Raw genomic sequence first — 24,802 nt, 5'->3', positions numbered from 1 at the left:
ACTAAAGTCGAAAAACATTGAAACATCAGCAAAAAGTGGAGGTAACCATAAGAGCAGATCTTACTCTCCTACATACACCCACATGTGTCCTGGTATCTGATGCAATTTTGAAATAAAGTGCACTGGGTTCCTGATTTCCAGGTCCTTAGTGACAGATTTTTTCCCGGAACTGTACAATTGTTCCCCCAATTGGCAATACCATTAGCACCCCTTGTAAGTCCCTAGTAAATGGTACCCCAGGAATCCTGAGAAAGGAGGCTAAAGAGAGTCCCTAAGGACTGCAACTTGCAATGTGCCGCCTTAAGGAACCCCCAAGCAGCACCATGCAAACTCCCGCTGCAGGCTGCGTGCCATGGTGCAGAGAAAGGTGACGACACAACATGGCAAACCCATGCCTGCAGACACTGCATGCAGTGTAGGCAAGACACCCGTGCAGTGTAGGCAAGACACCCGTACAGCAGGCCTTACAGCCCTAACATATCTGCATGAGCAGATATGTCCCAGTGATATCCAAGTTGTTCATGGATATTACAAGTGAACATGTAAACCGTTTCAAGTACATATTCTGGACACTGGTGAAAACGAGTTCCCCAGCTACACAATGGCTTCACCAAAACTAGAGAGGTTTGGTATCAAACATCTCGTATTAATAAGCCCACCCTGATTCCAGTGATGGATTCATTAATACATGTCCCCAGAGGGCATCTAGAGGTGCTCCCTGAGAACCTGTCGACCTGCCTACCACCACAGACCCTCTGCAGGTGGGAGCCCGCAATATCAGGGGGCAAAAACAATGCCCCCTCTGGCCAGATGTGTTGTCACCTTCTTCAAGCAGGATGGCTAAGTGATCAGCATATCAAGACAGGACGCTGCAAAGGCCTCTGCTGCCTTTGATATACAACCCAAGACTTCCCCAGACAGGGTAAATGCCACCCCCTTCCCTGGGCCCTTTTGGTACTGGAACGTGTGTGAAAATTAGCTAGTCAGGAGGCTCAGTCCCTTCCTAGGCTAGCACCACCCCTAAGATTTTCTGAATCCCACCACCTTAGTTTTGGCAGAATTAGACTCTGTTGTTCAGGGTTAGGCCCACTTCCAATAGGAAGTGGTCCTATATAGGGTGGAGATACCCTAAAGGTAAGTAGCCCATTGGCTTCTACGTGTCGCTCCCTGTAACACCCATAAATTGAGTATTTAGGTGGCATCCCTGACACCAGGAACTTAGTTTCAATGGATCAAGAAGAAGAGGAAACCCAGAGCCAAAAGAAAAAGTGAGAATTGATGACTGCTGTGGACTTTTGGAACCAAACCCTGCCTGCCGCACTAAGTCTCGAAATTGCGCCCCAGTGACTCGTCCTGCAGCTGAACTCCTGCCAAGAACTCTTGTGGGCTGCCAGCACTTTGTAGAATTCCAGCAAATTTTCTTTGGTGTAGAGGAGCTACTCCCCTGCAGTCTACAGGTACCAAACTGCTAAGTCCAGGCTACTGAGTGGCAGCTCCCTGGCCAGCCCGACGCGGCAACCACACAGGAAGAGGAACCTGTGCTCCTGAAAGTCAAAGCTGTCCCTCACCTATTGAGGGGATACCAGAAAAAATAGAGCCGCACAGGACCAATACCCAGGGTACCAGACTCCTTGCAGCAAACCAAGACTGTGAGAGTCCAGTCGGGACTCCGAGATGAAGCAGCCATCAAGGAACATCTGCAGCACAAATACCCACCTCCAGTGTGTGCAGTTGTCCTGATTTTTGCATCCTCAACCAGCAAGATCGACGCCAACAAGGTTCTAGGACCAACCTTTCTACTTTGTACTGCAGAGGCCTAGCCTGGGTACCGACGAATCAACTGTGCTTCCTTGATCCCCAGACCGTTGTTATCTGAGCCCCCTATTGGGAGCTCCTGAACTCGTCCCCAAATCCCCCTCTGCATCATGTTTCTAGGTTCGCCCCTTCTTTATACAGGTGTAGTGTGCACAGCTACCCATCCGGCCAGCACCTCAGCAACCGGACACCCTAGGGTAGGTAAGGACTAACTGCTGGTGGTACTTCGGACCTTGGCCTCCTACGACCCTAAGTCCCAAAGGAGTCCGAAGAGAAACCAAACGCCAATAATGGTATGATATACATGCCTTTTCTCTCATAGCAACGCATTAAAGATGCATTTGAGTAAACACTTTAAAATCCATATTTAAAAATAAAAAAAACTTAGTTGATAATGAAGTTCTTGGTATCAAAATGTATATAAAATACTACTTCTTTTTCTAAATTAGTCTAAGATTTATTCTTGGGTGTGTGTGTGTCATTTATTGCCTCTGTGTGTGTCAACAAATGCTTAGCACTACCCTCTGATAAGCCTAACTGCTCACCCACTCCACCACAAGAGAGAGCATTTGGGTTATCATGTGTGCCCTTGTGAACCAACTGGGGTTTGCCTGGACTCTTTACACAGTTTACCTCTTATCCGTCCACTATATAAAGAGTAAGCTTCCTACACCATTTATAACAAATATAACTAAGATATAAGTGTGAAACACAGGAAACAATTCACCACAGATGATCAAAGTGCAGTGGTTTTATCTGTAAAGAATCATATTGCAGTTAGCTTTTCACTGATGCACTAATCTCACAGTTTCAGACAGCTCTCAGTACTCACATGTGGTGCTACTAATGGTGTCTCTTCTCCCAGAGTTCTGATAGGCAATAGTGTCCTTTTCTACAGAGTATGCAACCACCGGGTGACCTGTTAAAAAATACAGAAATCATAAAACCACACAAACTCATACATAAAAGATCAAATTCTGCAAAGAGATGTTTTCTTTGGCATCCAATGGCAATGGGGAAGTTAAAGTGTCCCTAGGTACTACAACAAGCCCCAAATTGGCTCCAGCTTGGTATAAAGTAGGTAAAGAGTAATATCCACAAATCCCCAACCCTCTCGATAACTAGCAGGTGCAGCAATGTATAAATTGAAGAGGGAGAGAGCGTGCACACGTGTGTGTGTGTGCATGCGTGTGTTTTCTATATGAAAGAATGTGTGGGGTGTACTACCAAACTGCCACCCATTCCCTTCATTCAAAAGAAGAGAGAAAAAAAACCCGACTGTAAATCTGAACTGAAGCCTAATTTCATTTGCTTCCTCAGACTGGAGGTCGCCATGTTTGTGTCATTGCTAACCTCTCTATCCAAAAAATGATACAAAAGCTTGACTCCCAGAGCAGGGCTGTCAAATTTGTAAATCTACTGTCATACGGTTACATTTGGACGACATTAATCACATAAACCTGTACGTTCTTCGATACTCTATGACATTTTTCGATGTTTAGTCAAATCTGCAGGAGAAAGACAGGAGCAAACGTGCCTCAGGTACATTTTACTTTTTACTCGTTTTCTCAGTAGGTAAAATATGTGCTGAGTAAGAGTTAACTTGAACTTCCATCTCCCACTCTGACAATACCCTCACTTCTGCTTCTCAGGAGAAATTTTACTTGTATTGAAATTATCGGAGGCTTACTTGAAAACAATGTTTGTGAATAACAACCCCCTTAAACATTTTTGTCAATGTTCTGCCTGTAATGCCGCCTTTCCTACCCTAACCAGACATTTCTGATGGTAGCAAATCTACCATATCCATCGATTTTTCAACCATGGTAAGTGTAACATAAGATCGTAAAATACCACAAATTCTAATTCTGTGAATTAAGACCTCAATTTCACTACCATAGCTGCAATTTATTTGCACAGTGCATAAAAAGCCTATTTATCTGGCATTAAGCTTTCTACTTAGAAGAGAGCATACTTTCACCTTTCAAAATTCACTTACAAACAATATCATAGAGGTAGAATTAAAGGTTGGGGGGTTTATATCGTATGTGGAGTGGTGTGTGGCTCACTGGTAACCAATTTGGTCTCGTATCTTGTTAAAAACTCTTTTTTCACAACGGATGTTAGTGAATAGTAAGAGATGTGGACACTCTTGATTTGCTCACTGCAAAGACTTTGACATTGAAAAAACGCAAAAGGATTTCCTCCCTGAGTTCACAACTAAAGTTCCACTGATATTGAGACCAATTATTGTTTGTCAATTTTTGTTTGTTTGTTTGTGTGAATGGTTTTTGGATGAATGAACGGCCAAGAATGCCAGAAGTGTGTAAATGCCATTTTCTATTGTGTTAATAGTTGTTGTATATATTTTGTACATAAAAAAACTGTTTGTATTTCCATGCACGAAAAAATTGTGTTTAAAAAGTGGAGAAACCAAAAAAGAAATATTAAAAAAATTAATATGTTGCGATTCTTTAAGCAAGTTGTTTTTGCTGTATTCAAAACAACTATTTATTTTTACAAAGAACGGCTCGGGACCAGGATTCAATTCCCGACGCGGCAGGGTCGTGGACCAGGGTCAAAATGGACTCGATAATTCTCGCCTCGGTGCCTACTCTAACCAGGGAACACACTCGGCAACTCTGGGCATTAAGCTGGCCTCATCTCTACAACGGCCCCCCACTGACGCCGGGGATGCCTGGTTTCACGTTGGAGATACCCAGAAAGGGACCATCTCACAGGGAAAACCAGCACGGGTTCCCCAGGGGTCTTCAGCGCCAGGATACTCCATGGAGTCGCAGTGCGCTTTACAAGTACACCCACATTTACATTATGTAGGTTTTTATTTTGGAGAGATTGGATTATTTCCATCTTACCTGTATTTGAAGGCTTTGTGCATGTTGTGCTGTTTATCTCTGTAGAGCTCTTCAAATTCTGCTGTTCGTCTCCTTTAATCGTGTATATGACATCTGAAACACCTGTCAAAATAAAAGTGATTTATTCAGCCAAGATTTAAGATTTTTACATTTTCTTTAGCATTAAATTGTAATGTGTATTGTATACAGGGAAGTGAGTAGCACTTATTTTCTCTGAAACTATTTTATTTCACCTGCGGGAGTTGCTTTTATTCACAGAACCGTAGGATTTTAATAAATCAAGTGCGGGAGAATGATAGGGGGGGGTGGGAAGGGCTAACTGAATCATTTTAACTGTTATAAAAATGTTGTTTTATGTTACTTGGCCTATTTTGCGCATTTGCCCATTGCCCGGGTGCATTTCTATGCCATAGCGCACATTTTAGGTGCTGTTGTGAGGCCCTGGTAGAGATAGGTTCTCCAGGCCATGTTCAGTGCCAGACCTAACAGCACAGGAGCAGTCGCCATGTTGGTGGTTGGCGGGCCAGCTTTTTCACACCCTCTCCATTGAATGAGCCATGGTGGGCGGACAAGCAGCAGTCGCGCCATCCACGGCCATCCAGGGCCAGAGCCCTTGTCCTTTTGATCCAGACTGAATTTGATATACTTCAGGGGCCTTAAAATACCTTTAATCAATTTCTTAGGAAAGCTTGCTATCATTCTATGGACAAGGATATTATCCCTAGTATCTGACAAATCCCGGATGACAATTTCACTCATGAGCTCATAACCGCCAATAGGGTTCAAACCTCAGCAAATTCTGGGGTCAGGGCAGCCCCCAATCACCCATTTGTCTCCTGGCAGGTGCTCCTTTTGAACTGTAGGTCACTACCCAAGCACACCCTGGACCGGTTTTATCCTGTTGGAAGACCGGTAACCTACAGCCAGCGTGGCTGAATGAAGACAGCTGGCCAGATATTACTACGGCCCTTCCACCAGGTTACGCGATCACGAGAAACGATCGGGTCGGAAAGAAAGTAAGAAGAATGGCAATTGTTTTTAAAAAAAACAATCTTGAATGTAAATCCTCTTCAGTGGATACCGCAGGCTGTGAAAACCTGCTGTTCTCAATAATACTCTCGCACACATATACATTCTCAGGTTTGCTTCTGTACCAACCATCAGGGCCTGCCTCAGACATTGTACAGGTCATTCCGGAGATTATTGACCTACATAGCCTCCTGTCAGCCAATCTTATGCTACTGTGGCACTTAAACATGCAGTTGGATGATAACTCCTGCACACAGGCTCTAAATCTCATTCAAAACTTATCAGCGATTCAATTTTCCCAACTGGTTACGCTTCCTATGCATGCAGAGGGCCATATGTCCCACAACCTGTTTTATGGTCAGACCACCTACTAATGGAGTTTTCAATCACCAGAGCAGACTCATCCTATTCCAGCGTCCCCCTTACAAAACCTTCAAGACATTGGTCTAAACTTGACGTCATACATTGGAAAGATGCTCTGCAGGACACAGTCCTGAGCCTGGATGGGGAGGTTGTCACTGCCCATATGGCCTTTGGGGACTGGATTGAGTCGACTCTGGAGGTACACATTCAAAGCGAAACAAAAGGGGATGATGGAAGGAGCGTTTGAGCAAATCAAACACTCACCCCAAGTCATAATCCTCATCAGCCAGGCACAGGGTCAGACTGATTTGCATGTGGCCATGTCTGAACTCGGGTGGCTGAGTGAGCTAAAGAATGGTGATGGATTAAACCCAGATCAGCTGACCGGGGGTGAGTGTTTGATTTGCTCAAACGCTCCCTCCATCATCCCCTTTTGTATCGCGGTACTCATTCAAAGAAAATTAGGAAATTCTCCAGGGATTAGCTAAAGAAGGAATGTAAATCAAGTGGGAAAAAATGGAGACTTCAATATGATGATCATGGGAAAGCTACTCATGACAAAATCTTGCAAACATACCAGCATGCAATTCATAAGGACAAATTAGTGGATTTTGCAGAGAACATAACTCAGTCCCTGCAGCCCTCTTAGGAGTTCTACGCAATCGTGAATTCCTTTCCAAAACCTAAACTTGAAGGAGTCAGTCCCTCTCCCTCTGAGGAACGATGAGAGCAGTTTGCTAACTTCTTAGTTAGAAAGGTTTGTCTCATATATGACTCCTTGTCAGGCGATTCAGATCTACATCCTAATATTAACCCCTTCCAGGCTCATGACGGAACGGTTCCGTCATGAGCGTCGGTTGGCCTGTGCTTATGACGGAACCGTTCCGTCATGGTTCCATAGGCCCAATGGAACGTTCAGCACCGCAGCAAAATTTGCGCAGCACAGAAGGGGTTAAAGAGATCGGTCTGGCTAAAAAGGGGTCAACTGACTTTTCAACCTTCCCTCAACTGAACAATAATATCATTGGGGCCGCAGCGAACACGGTTGAGTCTGCTCTCCTTTGGATCTGGCTCCTACAGATACATTGCTGCAAGGAGGTGACAGCATCATATCTGCCTTGACAACTATCTACAAAAAGTGAAGAGGTCCTTGATCGCAGGAAGCATGCAGTCATTAGTCTGTTGCTGAAAAAAATCCTCCCTGGACCCTGATAAGATTGAGAACTACAGAGAAATATCATTGCTCCCAAGCATTAGCAAGATCATAGAAAACATGGAAAAGGTTTATTTAACGGATTCCCTGGACACACACAATCTCCTGCGTCAGACGCAAATGGACTTTCGACCCGAGTGCAGTACAGAGACAGCCCTTTATTGGCTTCGGAGGATCTAAAAACATCAGATCAGGGAGAGACAGCTGCGCTCATTCTTCTTGATTTGAGGCAGCCTTCGATGCGGTCTCCCGTGCCACCCTCTAACATGGGCTGGAGGCTGTAAGTACACTGGAAGGGCACTAAAATGGCTGACCTAGTTTCTGGACAATAGAAGCTTTCAGGTCAAGGAAGGGCCTTGTCTGTAGGAGGTCGATCAGCTCAGATGTGGAGTGTCACAAGGCTAATCGTCGAGCCCCACTCAATAAAAACCACGCAAAGAACAAGAGAACCATTGTGCACTTACTGTTTATAGTAATTTTGTGATAGAATGCTGTGTGCTTTGGGTATTGATTTTGTCTTGATCTTGATGATCCCATTTTGAGGGGGCAGGGTGATTCCCCCTTCCTGTAGTACATGTACTTGGAGCACCACAACTGACATGGTGTATATTCACTCCACTTCATTTGCTTATTCCTGAAAGACCTTTCCAAAGGCTTTAATATTCCTACCATATTTTGGACAACTGATACTCTTCTCCCGGCCAAGACCCTGAAAATCTTTGCATCATACCTGCCCAAGCAGTGTACGATGGTCGGGTCACCAAAGAAAGGAAAAGATATGAATGATTTTTTTACATTCACTTCTTTAACAAACATGACCACTGACAGCAGTGCTGGTGTATAAGGGGGCAAAAGATACACAATTAATGGACGGAATGCAAAACAAATCAAAACATTAACCCCCCAGTCAAGAGATCTGGGTTAAATCCATCATTCTTTTGCTCACCATGCTACCCCAGTTTAGACCTGGCCATATGGAAATCAGTCCAGCCCGAACAGCCAAGCCGAGTCCTCCCTGGACCGGAAACAATCATCCTAGGAGCGGTCTCGGGATTTCACCCCTCTTCAGCCAGGATAGCTTGATTCCAGTGGCACAGTGAGCCCAGAACCCACATCTGGGCATACCTGGTATACTATATACTCTCCAAGATGAAAGACTGGGTTAGACTGGGTTAGCAGAGATCCTCGGCCAGCAAAATTGGACCTAACAAGATCAGACTATCATCTGCTGCTCTTTACATCAAGTGAACCTTGTTTAATCTGTGGTGTAGATGCTTCAGGTTAAAATAGAAGAATATCTGTTGCCCTGATCCAGGGCACGTCCAGCTCACCTTCGCTGGGACTGATACCAGGTCCCAAAGGATCCGAGGCATCCTGATCATCACAGTAGACATCTTCTTCATGCTTGATCCTCACCAGGACGACTGGGCTGACAGCTGGCTGGACAGCTGAGAGGGGGAAACAGAGTTATACTTGGCATAGTTTGTCTTTAAATATTGGAGAGTACAAACATTCTGTGGTATCATAACAACAACATGGAGGTCCATTCACAGACACATGGAGCAGAAAACAAACATCGCCCACGGACATCCACATTCTATCCAGCACCCCCCTACAGCTCCACGCAGAACTACATCAAGGGACTCCTGACCCAGAAACAACGCAGAAAGCGCAGTCCGAAGTCGCAGCGACACACATTAAAAAAAAAACGACATTGATGCTTCTCAGAGTTTCCTTGGGTCAGGTGAATCTACAACAGCTTCAGGCACTGACCTGTAAGCAGCAGAGAAGACCTTCTCTCTTGGAGCAGTAAATGGGACAGAGGTTCTCTGTTCAAACTTGTGATGCAGGATTACAGGAGTCAACGCAAAGCAGCCCGATCGCGTATGACACTGCTTTATATAGCTGTTTGAATGTTTTGTCTTTTAAACAGAGGTGAGCTCCTTATAGGTGAGCTCCTTAAAGGTGAGCTGGCACAGTTCATTGCACATTAAGATGAATAATGCACTTTAAGTGATATCTCAACTAATTATCACTGTTTTGCTTACTTTCTAATATCCTTAACAAGGTATCACAAACACTATTAGAAGACAAACAGCAGACGTTTTATTTGTTGACAGTCAGACTGGAGCTCACAAATAAAAATATATATTCAACCATAGTTCAAAATCTGAACTGCTGCAAACATTTTTTAACCTGTATTTTTTTATAATGATGGGAAAACACTATATATATTATTGTTTTTAATAGGGTTTAAAGGAAACAACAAGACAGGACTACAACACACCATATTATCTCACCCAATTTAACAAACAATCCATACAGAGAACAAAATCAATTAAAAAAGTTATATAGCTGGTTGCATGTGTCACAAGAAAGGAAGAAATGAAAACATACAAATCCTATGCCAGACTGCAATTATCCTTATGAACTGATTTACACCGGTATAATTGCTTTGACATTCCCCAAACTCACGCCATGATCTGGACCATGAACACCAGCAAAAAACATAACTATTTTTCCGAAGAAGCTTTATTGGCTCCAGTGACGTATCTGAGGAGCATCATTGTCTCCAGTGACGTGTCAGAGAAGCATCATCGGCTCCAGCGACGTATCTGAGGAGCATCATTGGCTCCAGTGACTTATCTGAGGAGCATCATTGGCTCCAGTGACGTGCCTGAGGAGCATCATTGGCTCCAGTGAGATGCCTGAAGAGCATCATTGGCTCCAGTGACGTATCTGAGGAGCATCATTGGCTCCATTGACATGCCTGAGGAGCATCATTGGCTCCAGTGACATGCCTGAGGAGCATCATTGGCTCCAGTGACATGCCTGAGGAGCATCATTGGCTCCAGTGACGTGTCAGAGAAGCATCATTGGCTCCAGTGACATATCTGAGGAGCATCATTGGCTCCAGTGACGTATCTGAGGAGCATCGTTGGCTCCAGTGACGTATCTGAGGAGCATCATTGGCTCCAGTGACATATCTGAGGAGCATCATTGGCTCCAGTGACATGCCTGAGGAGCATCATTGTCTCCAGTGACATGCCTGAGGAGCATCATTGTCTCCAGTGACGTATCTGAGGAGCATCATTGGCTCCAGTGACGTGTCAGAGAAGCATCATTGGCTCCAATGACATATCTGAGGAGCATCATTGGCTCCAGTGACATATCTGAGGAGCATCATTGGCTCCAGTGACATGCCTGAGGAGCATCATTGTCTCCAGTGACATGCCTGAGGAGCATCATTGGCTCCAGTGACATGCCTGAGGAGCATCATTGGCTCCAGTGACATATCTGAGGAGCATCATTGGCTCTAGTGACATATCTGAGGAGCATCATTGGCTCCAGTGACATATCTGAGGAGCATCATTGGCTCCAGTGACGTATCTGAGGAGCATCATTGTCTCCAGTGACATGCCTGAGGAGCATCATTGTCTCCAGTGACATGTCAGAGAAGCATCATTCGCTCCAGTGACGTATCCGAGGAGCATCATTGGCTCCAGTGACGTATCCGAGGAGCATCATTGGCTCCATTGACGTGTCAGAGGAGCATCATTGGCTCCATTGACGTGTCAGAGGAGCATCATTGGCTCCAGTGACGTATCCGAGGAGCATCATTGGCTCCAGTGACGTATCCGAGGAGCATCATTGGCTCCAGTGACGTATCCGAGGAGCATCATTGGCTCCAGTGACGTATCCGAGGAGCATCATTGGCTCCATTGACGTGTCAGAGAAGCGGTGAAGCAACTTCTCTGAACACGCGAGCGGCCCAGGCTCCCACACCACTTGCCACATTGATGGTAACATTCATTAACTTGCGATACTTGCAAGCCTAATGACTCAGTCACAATGAAACAAGGTCCCCCAACTGTTTTGAAGCTCACTATGTATACTTATCGGCCTTCGTGTGATTCAACATGGGGTGAGGGAAAGATATGACAGATCAAGATCATGGATACATTTAGAAGTACTGTGAAATATTCGAAATACGTTTCGGAGTGCTTATCATAGTTGGTGGTTGAAAAACTAGCTTGGAAGTAGGGAGAAGACCCCTTAGAAGGGAGATGGGTCACATGTCTGATTTGAGTGGGTCGCCTGATAGAAAGTTAAAGCCACCCAATTCTGGAGGGCTGAAAGAGAAGCAGACAGAGGTGGGGTGAAGGAATATGGAGTAACATGAGAGGAAGATCTGTTGAGTCACAGTCAAGAAGACAAGAGTATAGTCATAGGAATAGATAAGGACATTCAGGAGTTTTGTTCAGGGAGACAGTGGGAATTGATCACTAAGAGGTAAGTGGTAGCTAATGATTCATCGGAGTCTTGGAGTTTTGTTCTGGAGGGAATGACCATGACGTATAATGTCTATGCCATGTTAAACGTTATTCGTCTGACAGCATCTGCCTGAAGTACAGTAAAATGTGTAGGTCACAGGGCAGTACAAGTGCAGTGCATCATTAAGGTAAAGGACTAGGGTGAATGCATGTTCCGAAAATGTCAGTCCCACGCGCCATGCTCGTTGGCTCGGTTTATGAATCCACATATCCCTGCAAGCCACAGGGGATGAAAAGCTGATTTGTCAGCCTAGAGAGATTTAATTTGATGATGGGGAAAAGGACTGCCAACATGGACAGAAATGTCTGCCTGGTAAATAAGCTTAGAAAGGGGAAGGGGGTGCTTTTCAACAGCAGAAAACTGTGTCTAGGTGGATTATGCCCATTACATCTAAATCAGAATGTTTGATGAGTGTTTATCAAGAAAGTTAGTTGAATACTTTCACAACAATCATTCAAAGACGTGGATTACAAGGTTTGAGATAAGTTACTTTACTTTAAAAAGATCTGTGTTGCTGATGTCTTCTCTGTAACAGTGAACAACTAAAAAGCTCAACTTACTTGAGGTGAAGTCATCTTCGTAGGTGGTAGTCTCAGAAACATAAGTCTGTGGGACATGGGGCTCTTTCTCCTTGTCTATTTGGAGTAAGGCATTCTGAATCTTACAGCCTGTTTTAAGAATAGAAACAAAATGAAATTTAGATTGTGTAGTTAAAGCAATAGAAATGGACACACCCAGACCTGCACACTTGGACATATACATTTACACATACACACACACTGCCCGCAACCGAGAACTAGAAATGTCTGGACAAGCAATGTAAAAAACATGCTTTCTCCCATTGGTGGTCTCCTAGTTCTGTTTTGCCCTCATGATCCCTGGCTCTTGGGCGTCTGTAGGGCTGGGAGGCCTGAGGAAAGTCAAGCATCAAATCTTATCGAGAAAATGTATGTGTAGGATTCACCCAGGTGGTGCACGCCCAATGCACTTAAAATGGCCGGCCTTGTACCTAGCGTTCCCATCAAACAAAAAAAACGTGGACACAACACGACCATAGTTACAGACACAGTCTTATTACCATCCACCTCTCTGATTTACAGTATAGCTCCACCCCACACAACCCAGGCTGCAGCCAGTGAACATCACCAGCCACTGTAGAACCTACTAATTTCCTTCCGCTTCGGAGGAATATTCCACATGGATTGCACTCCGGTCCTATCTCAGATCAACTCACACTTCATTTGGGAAGTCATTTCAAAGCAGGCATGAGCAGACATGCATGTCCAATTACTTGAATCACCACCAGAGCCCTCAGATCCACAACAGGCAACACCAGGTCATGAATGATGAATTTAGGGGAATGTACAAGAACTGAAAATTGTACGTGTGGTGGTGTAATAAATAGACATGGCATTAAAAAAGCAGAGATGGTAACAGAATCCAGGAAAATAAGGACTTCAGTAGAGAGCCTGCAGCACTGAAAGGGAATATATCTGGATGAGACAAATCAAGAAGTCAAGTCACCGGTAAATAAGATAAGAAGTTATTGAGCCAGGTCGCAACCATGAGTCTCCAGGTACACCATATACAGGTGTGGAGATCGAAAGCGATAACATCAAGTACAGTGGTCATGGTTTGGGACTACAGTTTGTCAACAGCATCAGATCCAGAGAGTGCACACTCACCCAGTGAGACCAAGGCCAGGTGGATTTCATTCATCAAGGTCTTGTAGAGTTCCTTCTGCCACTCATGTAGAAGCTGTGTCTCTTCTTCAAAGGAATAGGGCGCGGCGTCATGGAACGGAGCTAGTGCCTAGAAGACGAAGAGGCCCATGATAAAGTCATCGAAGTTCAGAATGAAACATTCATTCAGTGGACACATGGCAGGTGGATTCAGTCAATAGGAAGAGACAATGTATTCCTTACTGTCCCTTCTCTTTCTCCAAAACCAAGCGGGACCGAGTATGAGGTCCTCTTAAATGGCTTCCATAAATACAGGTAGGATAAAACGATTTCAAACCCAACTTGCCCCCTGACCCGGCTGAGATGTGATGGTGAGCATTGCAGCTCCCAGTTGGTGAGCATCGCTGTCCTTTAGCTACAATGCATGTTCTGTCAGAGTGACTGAGTTTGATGTCCACCATTTTATGTTAATGTACCCCAACTTCCCACAGGGCACCAGGTAAGAGGGCGGCCTGGCACCGGAACAGCCACCGCCTCAGAATAAATAGGAGTGAGTATTTAGGATGACTGGAGAAAGAGGTCAGGGGTCACAGAGACACATCAACACATTAAAAAGGTTAATGCCATTACACATTGGTGGACATTCCAGCCCACCAGTTGCAAATGGCTGCTGATTGATACAGTTGCAGCATAATGATTTTTTATCATGTTTAGTAACAATGGATGCTAGGCTTGCAAATCCTATAAAATACTGGGGCTTATTTACAAGCACCTTACGCCGCTTATTTAGAGCGGCCAGGTGTCCCAGATTTGCAAGGACGGTCCCTGTTTTTCACCAGCTGTCCCTGCAGATTTCAAGACATTTAGCTCATGTGCCGGTTTTTAAAGTGGGACGACGGAAAATCGCATGAGGTGCTTTTTGATGTTTTACAAAGCAGGGATAGTTAGCAGTTGTTTCAAGAAAGCAATTTCATTAACAGGCAAGCTACTGGGCTTAAAATTGCATTTTATGCATGTTCTTCCTGCCTGTTCTATAATTTCCTGCTGATGAGCGCCGTCATTCTGTGCACCGTCTTGAAGTACAATTGTAGCCCTTTTCCCATTTTTGTGAAATGTCCCGGTTTTTGGCTTTAAAATTCTGATCACCCTACACGTTTTCCCATATTAAAAGTGACGCACCGGCGGCGCAAGGAGCTTGTACATAAGCCCCACAGTCTCTAATGTTCATGGTAGTGCAGCTGTGACATCCCTTGTCATCTGTAATAAGAAAAGGACATGACTACTGCACCGTAATACTTTACTGCAACATCTGACAGCAAGGTGCTGTGATGTCACACAAGCTGTAACTAACAAACACAGAGATACTGCCTGCGCCATAGACAGAAGACATCAGAGCACCTCACCCACCCTTCAGCGGAACTCCTGGTGACGCACACCAGCTTCAAAACCAGCTGCGTCACCTACAAGGCCATCAGGCACTGCACCCTTGACTATCCATCTGACAAGCGCCTCTCGGCAGAGTCGGTGCATACCAAGCAGAGAAGAACAAGTGCAAGGAACTTCCAATTGAGATCAGAGCCAGACAGTCTTTATTAGCTTTTAGAAAAAATGACAAAAACCTGGCTGTTTAACCAATAAGTTCCTCTGTTATTTGGTATATGCCTGTTGTCCCCAGCGCCGAGACACCCACGTGTATTTGTGCACTTTACAAATCTCATAAATAAATAAATAAATAAATAAGGAACTAAAAACACACAAGACAAGAGGCTGTGTCCGTCAGTGCAGCCGGGATCCGAAGGGTCAAACTGTATCCATCAGACCGGTCTCCGCCTTGCTCCATTTCAGGAAAGTCCTGGAGGCGCACTTCTATAAAGGACAATATCAGGGTACAGTAGTCACTTCCACCCCCTGAGTCCAGTTACCCTTCCATTTACCAGCTCGTGGCATCTTCACCTTTAACTCTGTGCAGCGCTATAATGCCCTCTGTCTAGGTCTGCGCTTTACAATCCCACATACACACAGAGCCAGCGGACAGAGAGGAACCTGCTCCCAGTAGGACATTTTATTGAGTGAACTGGACAGCTTACACGTGTTTACAGTAACTAGCACGTTACTAGTTGGTGTGCTTATATCCACAGTACATCCAACAAGTGCATTACAGGTTATCTGCAACCGGAACTGCTCTCAACATGGGAAGTTAAAGAGGCCAAGGAACGCATAGGGCAAAGGGGGTCTGAGTGAAGGGGTGACACTGTGGTACAATAAATAAAATACTGCCACCTCACCTTACCGAATATTACAAGTTACCTCAAGTTCTATGACCTAAAAAGGAAAGCATTCTTTAACGTCTTGCTATATCCTTATAATGTACGTCACAGGATCATGTCTTCTCACATAGTATATAGGACAGCACAAGGCACACTCAAAGGGGCAGATTTACACACACCCCGCGCGCCACCGGTGCATCACTTTTTGTGATGCACTGGTGGCGCGTTTAACTGCCCCATATTTACAAGGACAGGAAAAGCCACCCTGCAGGACTTTCCCTGCCCTTGTAAATTTGGCCCCTTTACACGCACGCCTTTGTGTGAAAGGTGCGTTCCATGGGTGTTCCCACGCAACACCCATGGAACCAGACACATTCCCAGATTCACAAGGAATCGTAGACCTGGAAATGCGTTAGAAGACTATCCCACCCCAGGGGTGGCGTAGCGAGGAGAAATATTTTCATTTATCCTCGTTTTTTCCTCTTTCAATGCATGTTGCATTCTACAGCACGCATTGAAAGAGGAAAATGCCTGTAGTGATTGGTTTCGTGCCTGAAGGTGCCCCTTCCTGCACAAAAACAATCTCCCCACGACTGTTAAAAGGTTGAATAATCCACTCGAAGCAGGATGTAATTGCATTTGGTTTATTTGATTAATGCAAAGTAAACTCCACCCTATGCGCGATGCCTCCGTTCAGCAGCAGACTCCAACGGTGACTGGACACACGTTAAGAGTAACCACCTGAACGGCCGCATCGCACGAGGATGCCATATCGAAACATAACAAGACACGTGACCAGAACACACGTGGTCATGCATTCAAAACATGACAATAAAAGAACTAGCTATTCGCGCGACTCACCGCGCGAATAGCACAAGCTACTTAAAGTGACCACTACAATGACGCAGGCATCCTTGCACCATGTTGCACGAGTGCCTGTGCCGGCGCATGGCTGCAGTTTGTGTGCCAGCGCAGGGGGAAGCACAGAGATGCAACATATTATTGTAAATATGTCACATTCCTGTGCTTTGAAAGTGCCATAGCGAGGAAAAGCCAAAGGGGTTGCGGTGCCTCACTGCGGCACCTTCTTGTAAATCTGCCCCAAACTCTTCATGGTCTTGCGTCCGTCACAGGTGCTGGCTCCAACGCTAGTCATTTTAGCAGCCTTAGAATTATACACGTGTGGGCTGACCCTGACAAAGACAAGGGGGATTATTTACAAGTGGCTTGCGCCACTTTGGGTCATTTTTAACATGAAAAAAGTGATGTGCGGGTGGCGCAAGAGGCTTGTAAATAAGCCCCAAGGTGTCAACGCATGTGTGGCCTCTTCCCTTACGCCTAGCTTTTTTTTCTCCAAAAAATGACTGCATTGTGGAACTTGACACTGTACAATGGGCCTCAGGAACCCAGCATGCCTAATGATGCTGGATAAAAGGCCACCACTGGCTGAAGATACCGGAAGAGATGGAGCCACTTGAGGGCTCTGCAGATGGGCCCAACGGGTCAATAGGGCAGAATCAAACACATTGAGCCACGATAACAGAGAATGGCACCTTCATTAATGCATTTATTCACATCTCGTACAAGGACAGCGCGGTCAGCCACACCACCTGCTATGGGTGACTTATTTACCGACCTGATTTTGCACACGGGGACAGCTAAATTCATACTTTTAGTAGGGAAACACGGACTACAAATCCCAGAATGCAACCCCATAATGACCGGAAAATAAAGGCCGGCTACGAGAGGCCACTTGGAAGAATTCTAAGGCAGGCAGCGTCACACTCACCTCCTCGGTGGAGGGCCAAGCCATCCTTGCTTCTCCGAACGCTGCTCCCACGGGTGGGCTGTGGAGAACACGGACACCGGGCCCGGACATCACACAGTCCACTCCCTGGGCAGAGGCGGAAGTGGAGCAGTATTGTCCCTGTCAACCCTCTGCGCATGCGCAGAGCACGAATCACTTAGCACCCGGAGTGGGCAGATCACGCACAAGCACTCGAGGAAACGCTGCTTTTTATCACATACATTTAGCCGCATGTTCAGTGAACTGTCTATTTTAAAATATTAAAAGAGCGGCAGACGTCGGAGCTGGGGAACCGGGCCCTAGTCTCGGCGCCGGCTCAATATACTGTGATTCTGGGCACATCGCTTAATCTCCCCGTCCTTACAAAAATAAAGTGTCCTTGTGAAATGTGACGTATTGTAATGTGACTAGTGCTCATCTAAAGCGATCCGATACCTTCGTGTTGAGTTCGCGCTATCTGAAACTACCAAAACAATGCAACTATGTAAGGAAAGTGAATTAGAGGTTTCTTTAAATTGGGATACTTTGTAGTGTGTCATATTTGAAAAAAATGTTGCAGGTAAAACTTCGTTATTTTACATTTGTAACTGAAACATTAAGGCTAAATGCACTTGGGTGCCGTGGTTCCTGTGTCTCCACTGCCTATATGAGGACGGCTACCATTACAGACTGTGGCTCTAGGGGACGGGTTCGAATCCCGGCCTCCACTCCACGTTCGCAAATCACTTCTCATTGCGCCTTTGGTGTAGCGTCCGGGTCTCTTATAAAGCGCTTTAATGCACCGGTGTCAGATGCGCGCCACTAAAATAAAAGCACAGCCCTCTACAGGCAGGCTCGTTTGAATAACTAAAATGTCTTTGTTGCACTAAGCTGCATACGTCACAAGGCCACAATAAACACGAATTTAACAATTATAAACAATCTTATAGGAGGTGTATCATTGCGTTCTTTCGTTAGCCCCGTTTTAAATGCCACGGTAAAACTAGCAGAACAAACTGACGTCTATGATTATATTTTAAGGTTACATTTCTAACAATTTTCAGCATATCAATTCAGTTCAATAAGCTTTATTCGGTTAAGAAATGTTCACCATAAAAGCAGGTACACATACACAATTGTTAAAATCAAATGAAGAAACCATAAAATACAGTCACAAAACATATTGACATTAAAACAATGTATAAATTCGAGCACAAATTGATCTTAGAAAGTTAATCACAACAAAATATCGAACATTCAATCACATTATAATATCATTAAAACAACATACTTTTCCGGGCGTAATTGATTTTAGAATGTAAGTAGCAGTATAAAAACAGATCTCGGGCTCTCTTAAAGTAAACAATAGACCCATAGCAGCATTAATACCTACTACATTATATTTCTTAAACAGTGGTTTGAGGTAGCAAATTCTCACGTTCCAAAACAAATCGCATAAAAGTAAAAAGTGCAATGTGCTCTGTTTAATGTGCCCGTCACAAGGGCACGGGGAGGCTGATCTCTGTTTCATAATGGGGAATTTTACTAGGTGATGAAGGAGGCCAAGTCTCATCCTTGTTAGGTCAAAACGGTGAGATGGTCTCGTAACTAAAGTTACATAGCCTTAAAAAACATCAATTCCAATATGCTGATGGTAAAGCTGATATGTGGGTTGCATCTCTACAGTTCTCAGCCTATTCTCCCTCTTATGGCACAAGAACTTGTTCTTTATCTCCTGATTAGCAAATCCCACTACAACATTTGGGGTTTCCACGATTGACATATTGAATATGTCTCTGTATACCATATCTATATATTTGAGCCAAGGGATCTTAAGGCAATTGTTTAATCGGAGGCAATCCTTAATAATAGTTTTTGTAAAGATGGTAGCCACCTTTGCCCATATTGACCTCCACATTAGCAGGGGTCTAAGTGCAATCAGATCCGACAAATATTTGAGCCCTACCTCACAATGAATCAATTCAGTCGATGCTGAGGCAGGCAAACATAAAAGCTTTAAAAAAAAAAATTGTCTTTTTGCATATCTTGACTAGACTGATGACCCCAGACCCCTGCACCATATAATGCGATTGATGTGCATCTAGCTTTATAGATATCGATCATATCTTTGATGCGGCGATCCCCCAACTTAGATGCAAACCTAGAAAAACCCCATACACACTTTTTGTCATTTTAGCCTGGACATTTGACATTTCATTCCCCCATTTGCCATCGCCGGCGAACGATAACCCCAGATAACAGAAAGTATCAATGTTCTGGATTTTCTGTCCGTCTATAAAAATGATTTAATATCCCTTGATTTGGGGCCACAGACCATTCTGTAGGTTTTAACCTTGTTAATCAGGAGCTTTCTTCCATTAACAAAATGTGCAAACCCATCAATTAATCGCTGGAGGCCTCTCGGGGTTCGGGATAAAAGCACTGTGTCGTCCGAGTACAGCAGAACTGGTACTTCCTGGTCCTCAGCTTGGGGGGCGTCCCCCTAAATCGTTTTGAGGACTGTGTCGACTTCATTAATAAATAGAGTAAAAAGCAAGGGTGCTAGGACCCAGCCCTGGCGGATACCACGTTTCAATTTAAAATTAGGTGTACACTCTTCCCTTTGGCCAAACCGTACTCTGGCCATTAATTTCTCATACCTAGCCAAAAAGTAAATGATGGGCTCTGGGGCTCCTAGATTAAGCAGAACTTGCCAGAGTATATTGTGGTCCACAAGATCGAATCCGCTGCTAAGATCTTCGAAACATAAAAAAAGCCGCCCTTGCTTAGCTTGAGTATGTTTACCAATTAAAAGTTCCAAATTTATACATTGTTCAATCGTACCCAACCCCTTTCTAAAACCATATTATGCTTGCGTCAGTATCCCATTTTCTGCGACCCACTCTTCTAATCTTACTAAAAGGACCCTACTCATGACCTTAACAGAAGAGTCCAAAAGGGAAATCGGCCCGTAATTCTTAGCTTCAGATTCAGATGCAGTTATGATCGCTCAATAGCAACTCATCAATCCATGGAGTGGAGCATAAGTGCACAATGTTAGCAGAGACTATTATGTGGTCGATAATACTAGATGCATTTCTTCCTATAAAAGTTGGTATATCTTTCCCACATCCGTCCTGCGCACATAACATGACCTCAAGGTCAAATTTAGCCAGGGCGGTATTTAGGGATTCCCCGTAGGTATTATGCGGAAAATGGATACAAATATCTCTGTCATTACTGCTTAACCCACAGACTTTGGTCTTGGCAAGAGTACAGGTTGGGGTGTTAAAATCTCCGACCCAGGTGATAGCAAAGTTTTTTTTATCTACCATGGTCAAATTATCTACCTCTTTCTCTAATTCAAAAACAGGTTAAATCAAATACATTGTTATAGAAATTAATCAATAAAACATGCCGACCGTGTTTGTGGTATAACCACAATATCTGTGAATGATGCCCTACGTTAATAACCATTTTAATTCTTAGAGGCAGGGTATTTTTCAAAAGGATTAGTAACCCACCCTTTGCTCTTCCGGACGTGGAGGGGATTGCAGGTATTTTATTAGAGGCAAATCCTTCGATAAATACATAATCAATACTCTACGTTTCCTGCAGGCAAATTATATCATGTTTATTAACAAAGTCCATCCAACCCAGTGCATCCTTTTTATTTGCCAATCCCGCTATATTCCAGGTGGCAATGGTATACCTGCATGATGGGGTTGGTATTATATTTTCAGTAAGTTGGTTATTGGTAGGATTACTGTCTACTCCCGTTCCCTGGATGGGGCTCTGTATCAGTGGTTTGATAACCTCTTCTATTAATTGGCCTTTATCTCCGGGACGGTGTCCCCCTATATGGGCATCTGTCTTCTTGCTCGAGATGTTTAGTGCAGGCAGGTTCGTGACACTAGATGAGTCCTCAGGACTAATTGAGTTGGGCACAGACCTATCCGAATTACATTCATAGTCTACAGATGGTTCAACGGCCGTCAACCCGTTTCCTACAATTTTCCCAACGGGTAGACGGACGGTGCCCTGTCAATCGTTGGTATCAAGTGAGCTGAGAGCTAAAAATCTATTAGTCATGGGTAACACAAAATGGGGCTTGGGCTGGGGCAACACAACTGGATAACTTCTGCACCGCTCCCGTTCTCCCGCCTTATTGGGTGTGGGCCTTGAGTGTCTATAAAAGAACCCTAAAAGCAGGAGTGATACATGGGAAGCCCAATGCAAAAAGGACGTTGCTCTTTCCATCGAAAACCTGGCCCAGTTAGAATACCTAAAATTAATTATAACACAGTCCCCCGCAGTGATTTCTTTAAAGGCCCAATCCAATTCACTCTTTTCGTCAAGAGTATCTGTTCGGCATGATTCGTAGGAAAACCGCAATTTTGTTTAAGCCAATATACTACTTTAATTTTTAAAGAATCATATGGTTCCTTTTTACCAGGCAATAATTGGGGTACATTTACCAGAACTGCCACATAGGGGCAGCATTCGGGTATCTTGATACAGAAGATAGCGAAGATTAACCGACATCCTGGTACTTTTATCCATTTCCGCACTCTCCCTTAACATGTTAGGAGTTTAAGTTGTCTCTTTATGTGCGTCTACTGCGGGATGTCTGGGGCCCATTGAAATATTATTTGCACCAGATTTCGGACTGGGGAATTAGCACCTTGACCCTCAAATTCCTTATTATTCGTACTGATGGTATTTAATGCATTAATTGAGGTCGTAGCAATATTTGTACCTTGCTTAGAGGACTCATATTGACCCACCTGGGTCCCATTTACAATTTCCTGCAGGTTTTTACTAATATGTCTGATCAAGTTGCTCAATTTATCAACCTCTCTATTGAGTATATCAAGTTTATCGTGTAGAGGTTTAATATTTGCTTCTAATGTTTGTGTTAAAAGCATTACGAGGTGGTTTAGTTCATCAGACAAATATCCTGGGTCAGAGGGTTTCTCCAGTCTTTTACCAGCGGTGTTAACTGGAAGCCCTTTTTTATTTTTGTGAATAGTCCCTACTTTTGATTGACTTCTCCTGCAACTCCTTTTCTTTTGTGGCGTAGGTGGATCGCTATGGATTTAGACTAATAGGGCCTCAGGTGATAAAGATTGGGCTGGGACTGGGGCTGGGTCAGGAATCACAGTAATAACATTACTTATGGGCAGCTCTTCATCCCGCCCTACGACTTATCCTATCACCGCTCCTACTCCCAGTGATAAACGACGCTCTGCTCTATCTATCTCTACTTTAATTGCACTAACTGCCTTTACTAAATAGGAATCTATAGTAGATCAGGAAGGGTCAACATCAGTTTTTTTTTTTTTTTTACAATTTCGTTTCGACATCATAGGGCTGGGCACAATTTATACACAGTTAAAATACCTGCAATAGATCCTATAAAATCAAATTTATAAAAGAAATTGATTAGTGCTAATCAAGACACAATCTTATAAAAGGAAAACGGTCCCACTACCACTTTGGGGGGGATAAAGTACATTAGTCAACTCATGTCTTTAAGAATCCTGGGAGAAAGCCAGTCACTTCGTTAGTTCTAAGAGTTCATTTCCAAACAATGCCCAATGCCAAGTCCAGGATGGAGAAGTCCTGGAACAACTTCCTAAGGCCAAATTAGTTAGCCCTGCCCTGCCACGTTCTGCGGGAACCCGCGGCCGGATTTGTAGCGCCTCGGGGGCGCTTGCTGGTGACGCTGCTGGGCAAGGCAGGCTGGGAAATGGAGTCCCCCTGAACCTCCTGGCTTCTCTCGTCGTGGAAACACTCCCGGCTGCAAGTTGTTGCTCGAAGCGGGACCCACGCTGTGGGAGCCAACGGATGGATTTGTAGCAGCTCGGGGCGCTTGCTGGTGACGCTGCTGGGCAAGGCAGGCTGGGAAATGCAGTCCCCCTGAACCTCCCGGCTTCTTTCGACGTGGAAACACTCCCGGCTGCAAGCTGGTGCCCGAAGCAGGAGCAAATCAGTAATTGCGAGGGCCGCTGGAACTATGCAGCAAACTCTGAGTAGCAGCAGACAAATCACGCTGTATAATGTGGCACATTCTGTGGCAGTAATATTCCGCTATTTCACACGCAATAGAAATACAATTTACAGTTATAGATCCCAGGATAACCTCCATACAGCATTCACTTCCAGAGAAGGAAGCGGACGTGGTCGAACGATTAGAGTGGTCAACTTCGGAGTTGGAGAGCCGGGCTCGAGTTTCGGCAGGGACTCGAAGCATCCTGTGATTCCGGGCAGATCGCTTAACCTCCCAGTGCCCAACAAAAATTAATGTGTCCATCTGTAACGCAACTGGTGCTCATGTAAAGCACTCTGATACCCTCTGGTTGAGTCTGCGCTATGTAAAACTACCACAAAAAAAATGACCTGACAACGTTTCCAAAGAATCTACAACTGCACTACACCATTCGTGGAACTTTTTACGTAACTTCAAAATCAGTTTGAGCTATTTTTTAATTTATTGTTAAGTTTGCTGTTTATGCAGCGGGTGATCATCCATGCCAGCATTTTGGAACAGAAAAGTGGGAGTTTAAAAAAAAGAAATATGGGGGGAATGTATATATTCCCCATTTACATCTACTGAAGCAGGGGCAATTTTAGGTTGGAGGCAGCTAAAATAGCGCAATTTTTGGCTTAAAAAAGGAATGAGAACTGGCAAATGCAAGGGGCCTAGCTGACATATACTGACTGATAGGCACATGTGCAGGGTTCCAACTCTACAGGCACAACAAAGCAGATCATACATGCAGGCACCCACAACCAACATGCATACAGGGAAGCACACATACACCACAACAACCGATACAGACACAACACTGCAAGCCCAGATGAAGATAAACACACCATTAATTAATAAAAATAAAACATGCGGCAGAGCACGGGCAGCTCACTTGCAAATGACAAGTAGGAAGAGGAATGACACCTTTCATTCATATGATGAACAAGCACAGACAGACAACACGCAGCACAGTCACAAGACGCTGTCGGCTTTGTCGTAGGCATTTTATGAATGTTGTCCAATCACATGTTCTCGAGAACACGCTCACACAGGCCTAAACACTCACCTTTGGAGCGGGGAGACTTAAAAAGAACAAGCGTTACCGCGCTAAATTGAAACAGATGGCCCAAGTGCGCCGCTGCGGGATGAATAAACAAGCACAGACAGACAACATGCAGCACGGTCACAAGACGCTGTTGGTTTCTTTGTAGACGTTGTATGAATGTTCTCCACTCACAGATGGCCCCTGCACGCGCCGCTGCTTCAAAAAGCACAACAGTGCAAGCTATTTAGAACAAGCGGAGCCACTAAAGTCAGCGGAACGGGATCCAAATTCATAAAATAATTAACCAAGCATGGCCGTTAAAGTTCGCAGACCATGCTCCAATTGAATTCATTAAAT

General features: G+C 44.5%; 1 protein-coding gene across 1 annotated transcript in view; it reads right to left on the bottom strand.

Moving 5' to 3' along the window:
* LOC147700723 (uncharacterized) overlaps positions 1–17,616 on the bottom strand; it is a 52,560-nt gene extending 34,944 nt beyond the window's left edge. Inside the window, exons 1-6 of the mRNA XM_086929732.1 lie at positions 17,370–17,616; positions 13,317–13,443; positions 12,192–12,299; positions 8,628–8,744; positions 4,692–4,793; positions 2,648–2,734 (exon numbers count right to left, since the gene is read on the bottom strand). Coding sequence (XP_086785858.1) covers positions 2,648–2,734; positions 4,692–4,793; positions 8,628–8,744; positions 12,192–12,299; positions 13,317–13,443; positions 17,370–17,459 — 631 coding nt within the window. The 5' untranslated portion in view covers positions 17,460–17,616. The remainder of the gene's footprint in view (positions 1–2,647; positions 2,735–4,691; positions 4,794–8,627; positions 8,745–12,191; positions 12,300–13,316; positions 13,444–17,369) is intronic.
* Between the last annotated feature and the right edge of the window lie 7,186 nt (positions 17,617–24,802).

The sequence above is a fragment of the Lissotriton vulgaris genome, chromosome 7 (genome assembly GCF_964263255.1).
Source record: "Lissotriton vulgaris chromosome 7, aLisVul1.2, whole genome shotgun sequence".
Lineage (NCBI taxonomy): Eukaryota > Metazoa > Chordata > Amphibia > Caudata > Salamandridae > Lissotriton > Lissotriton vulgaris.
Note: the sequence above shows the minus strand (reverse complement) of the source record. Positions and strands in the feature narration are given on the sequence as shown.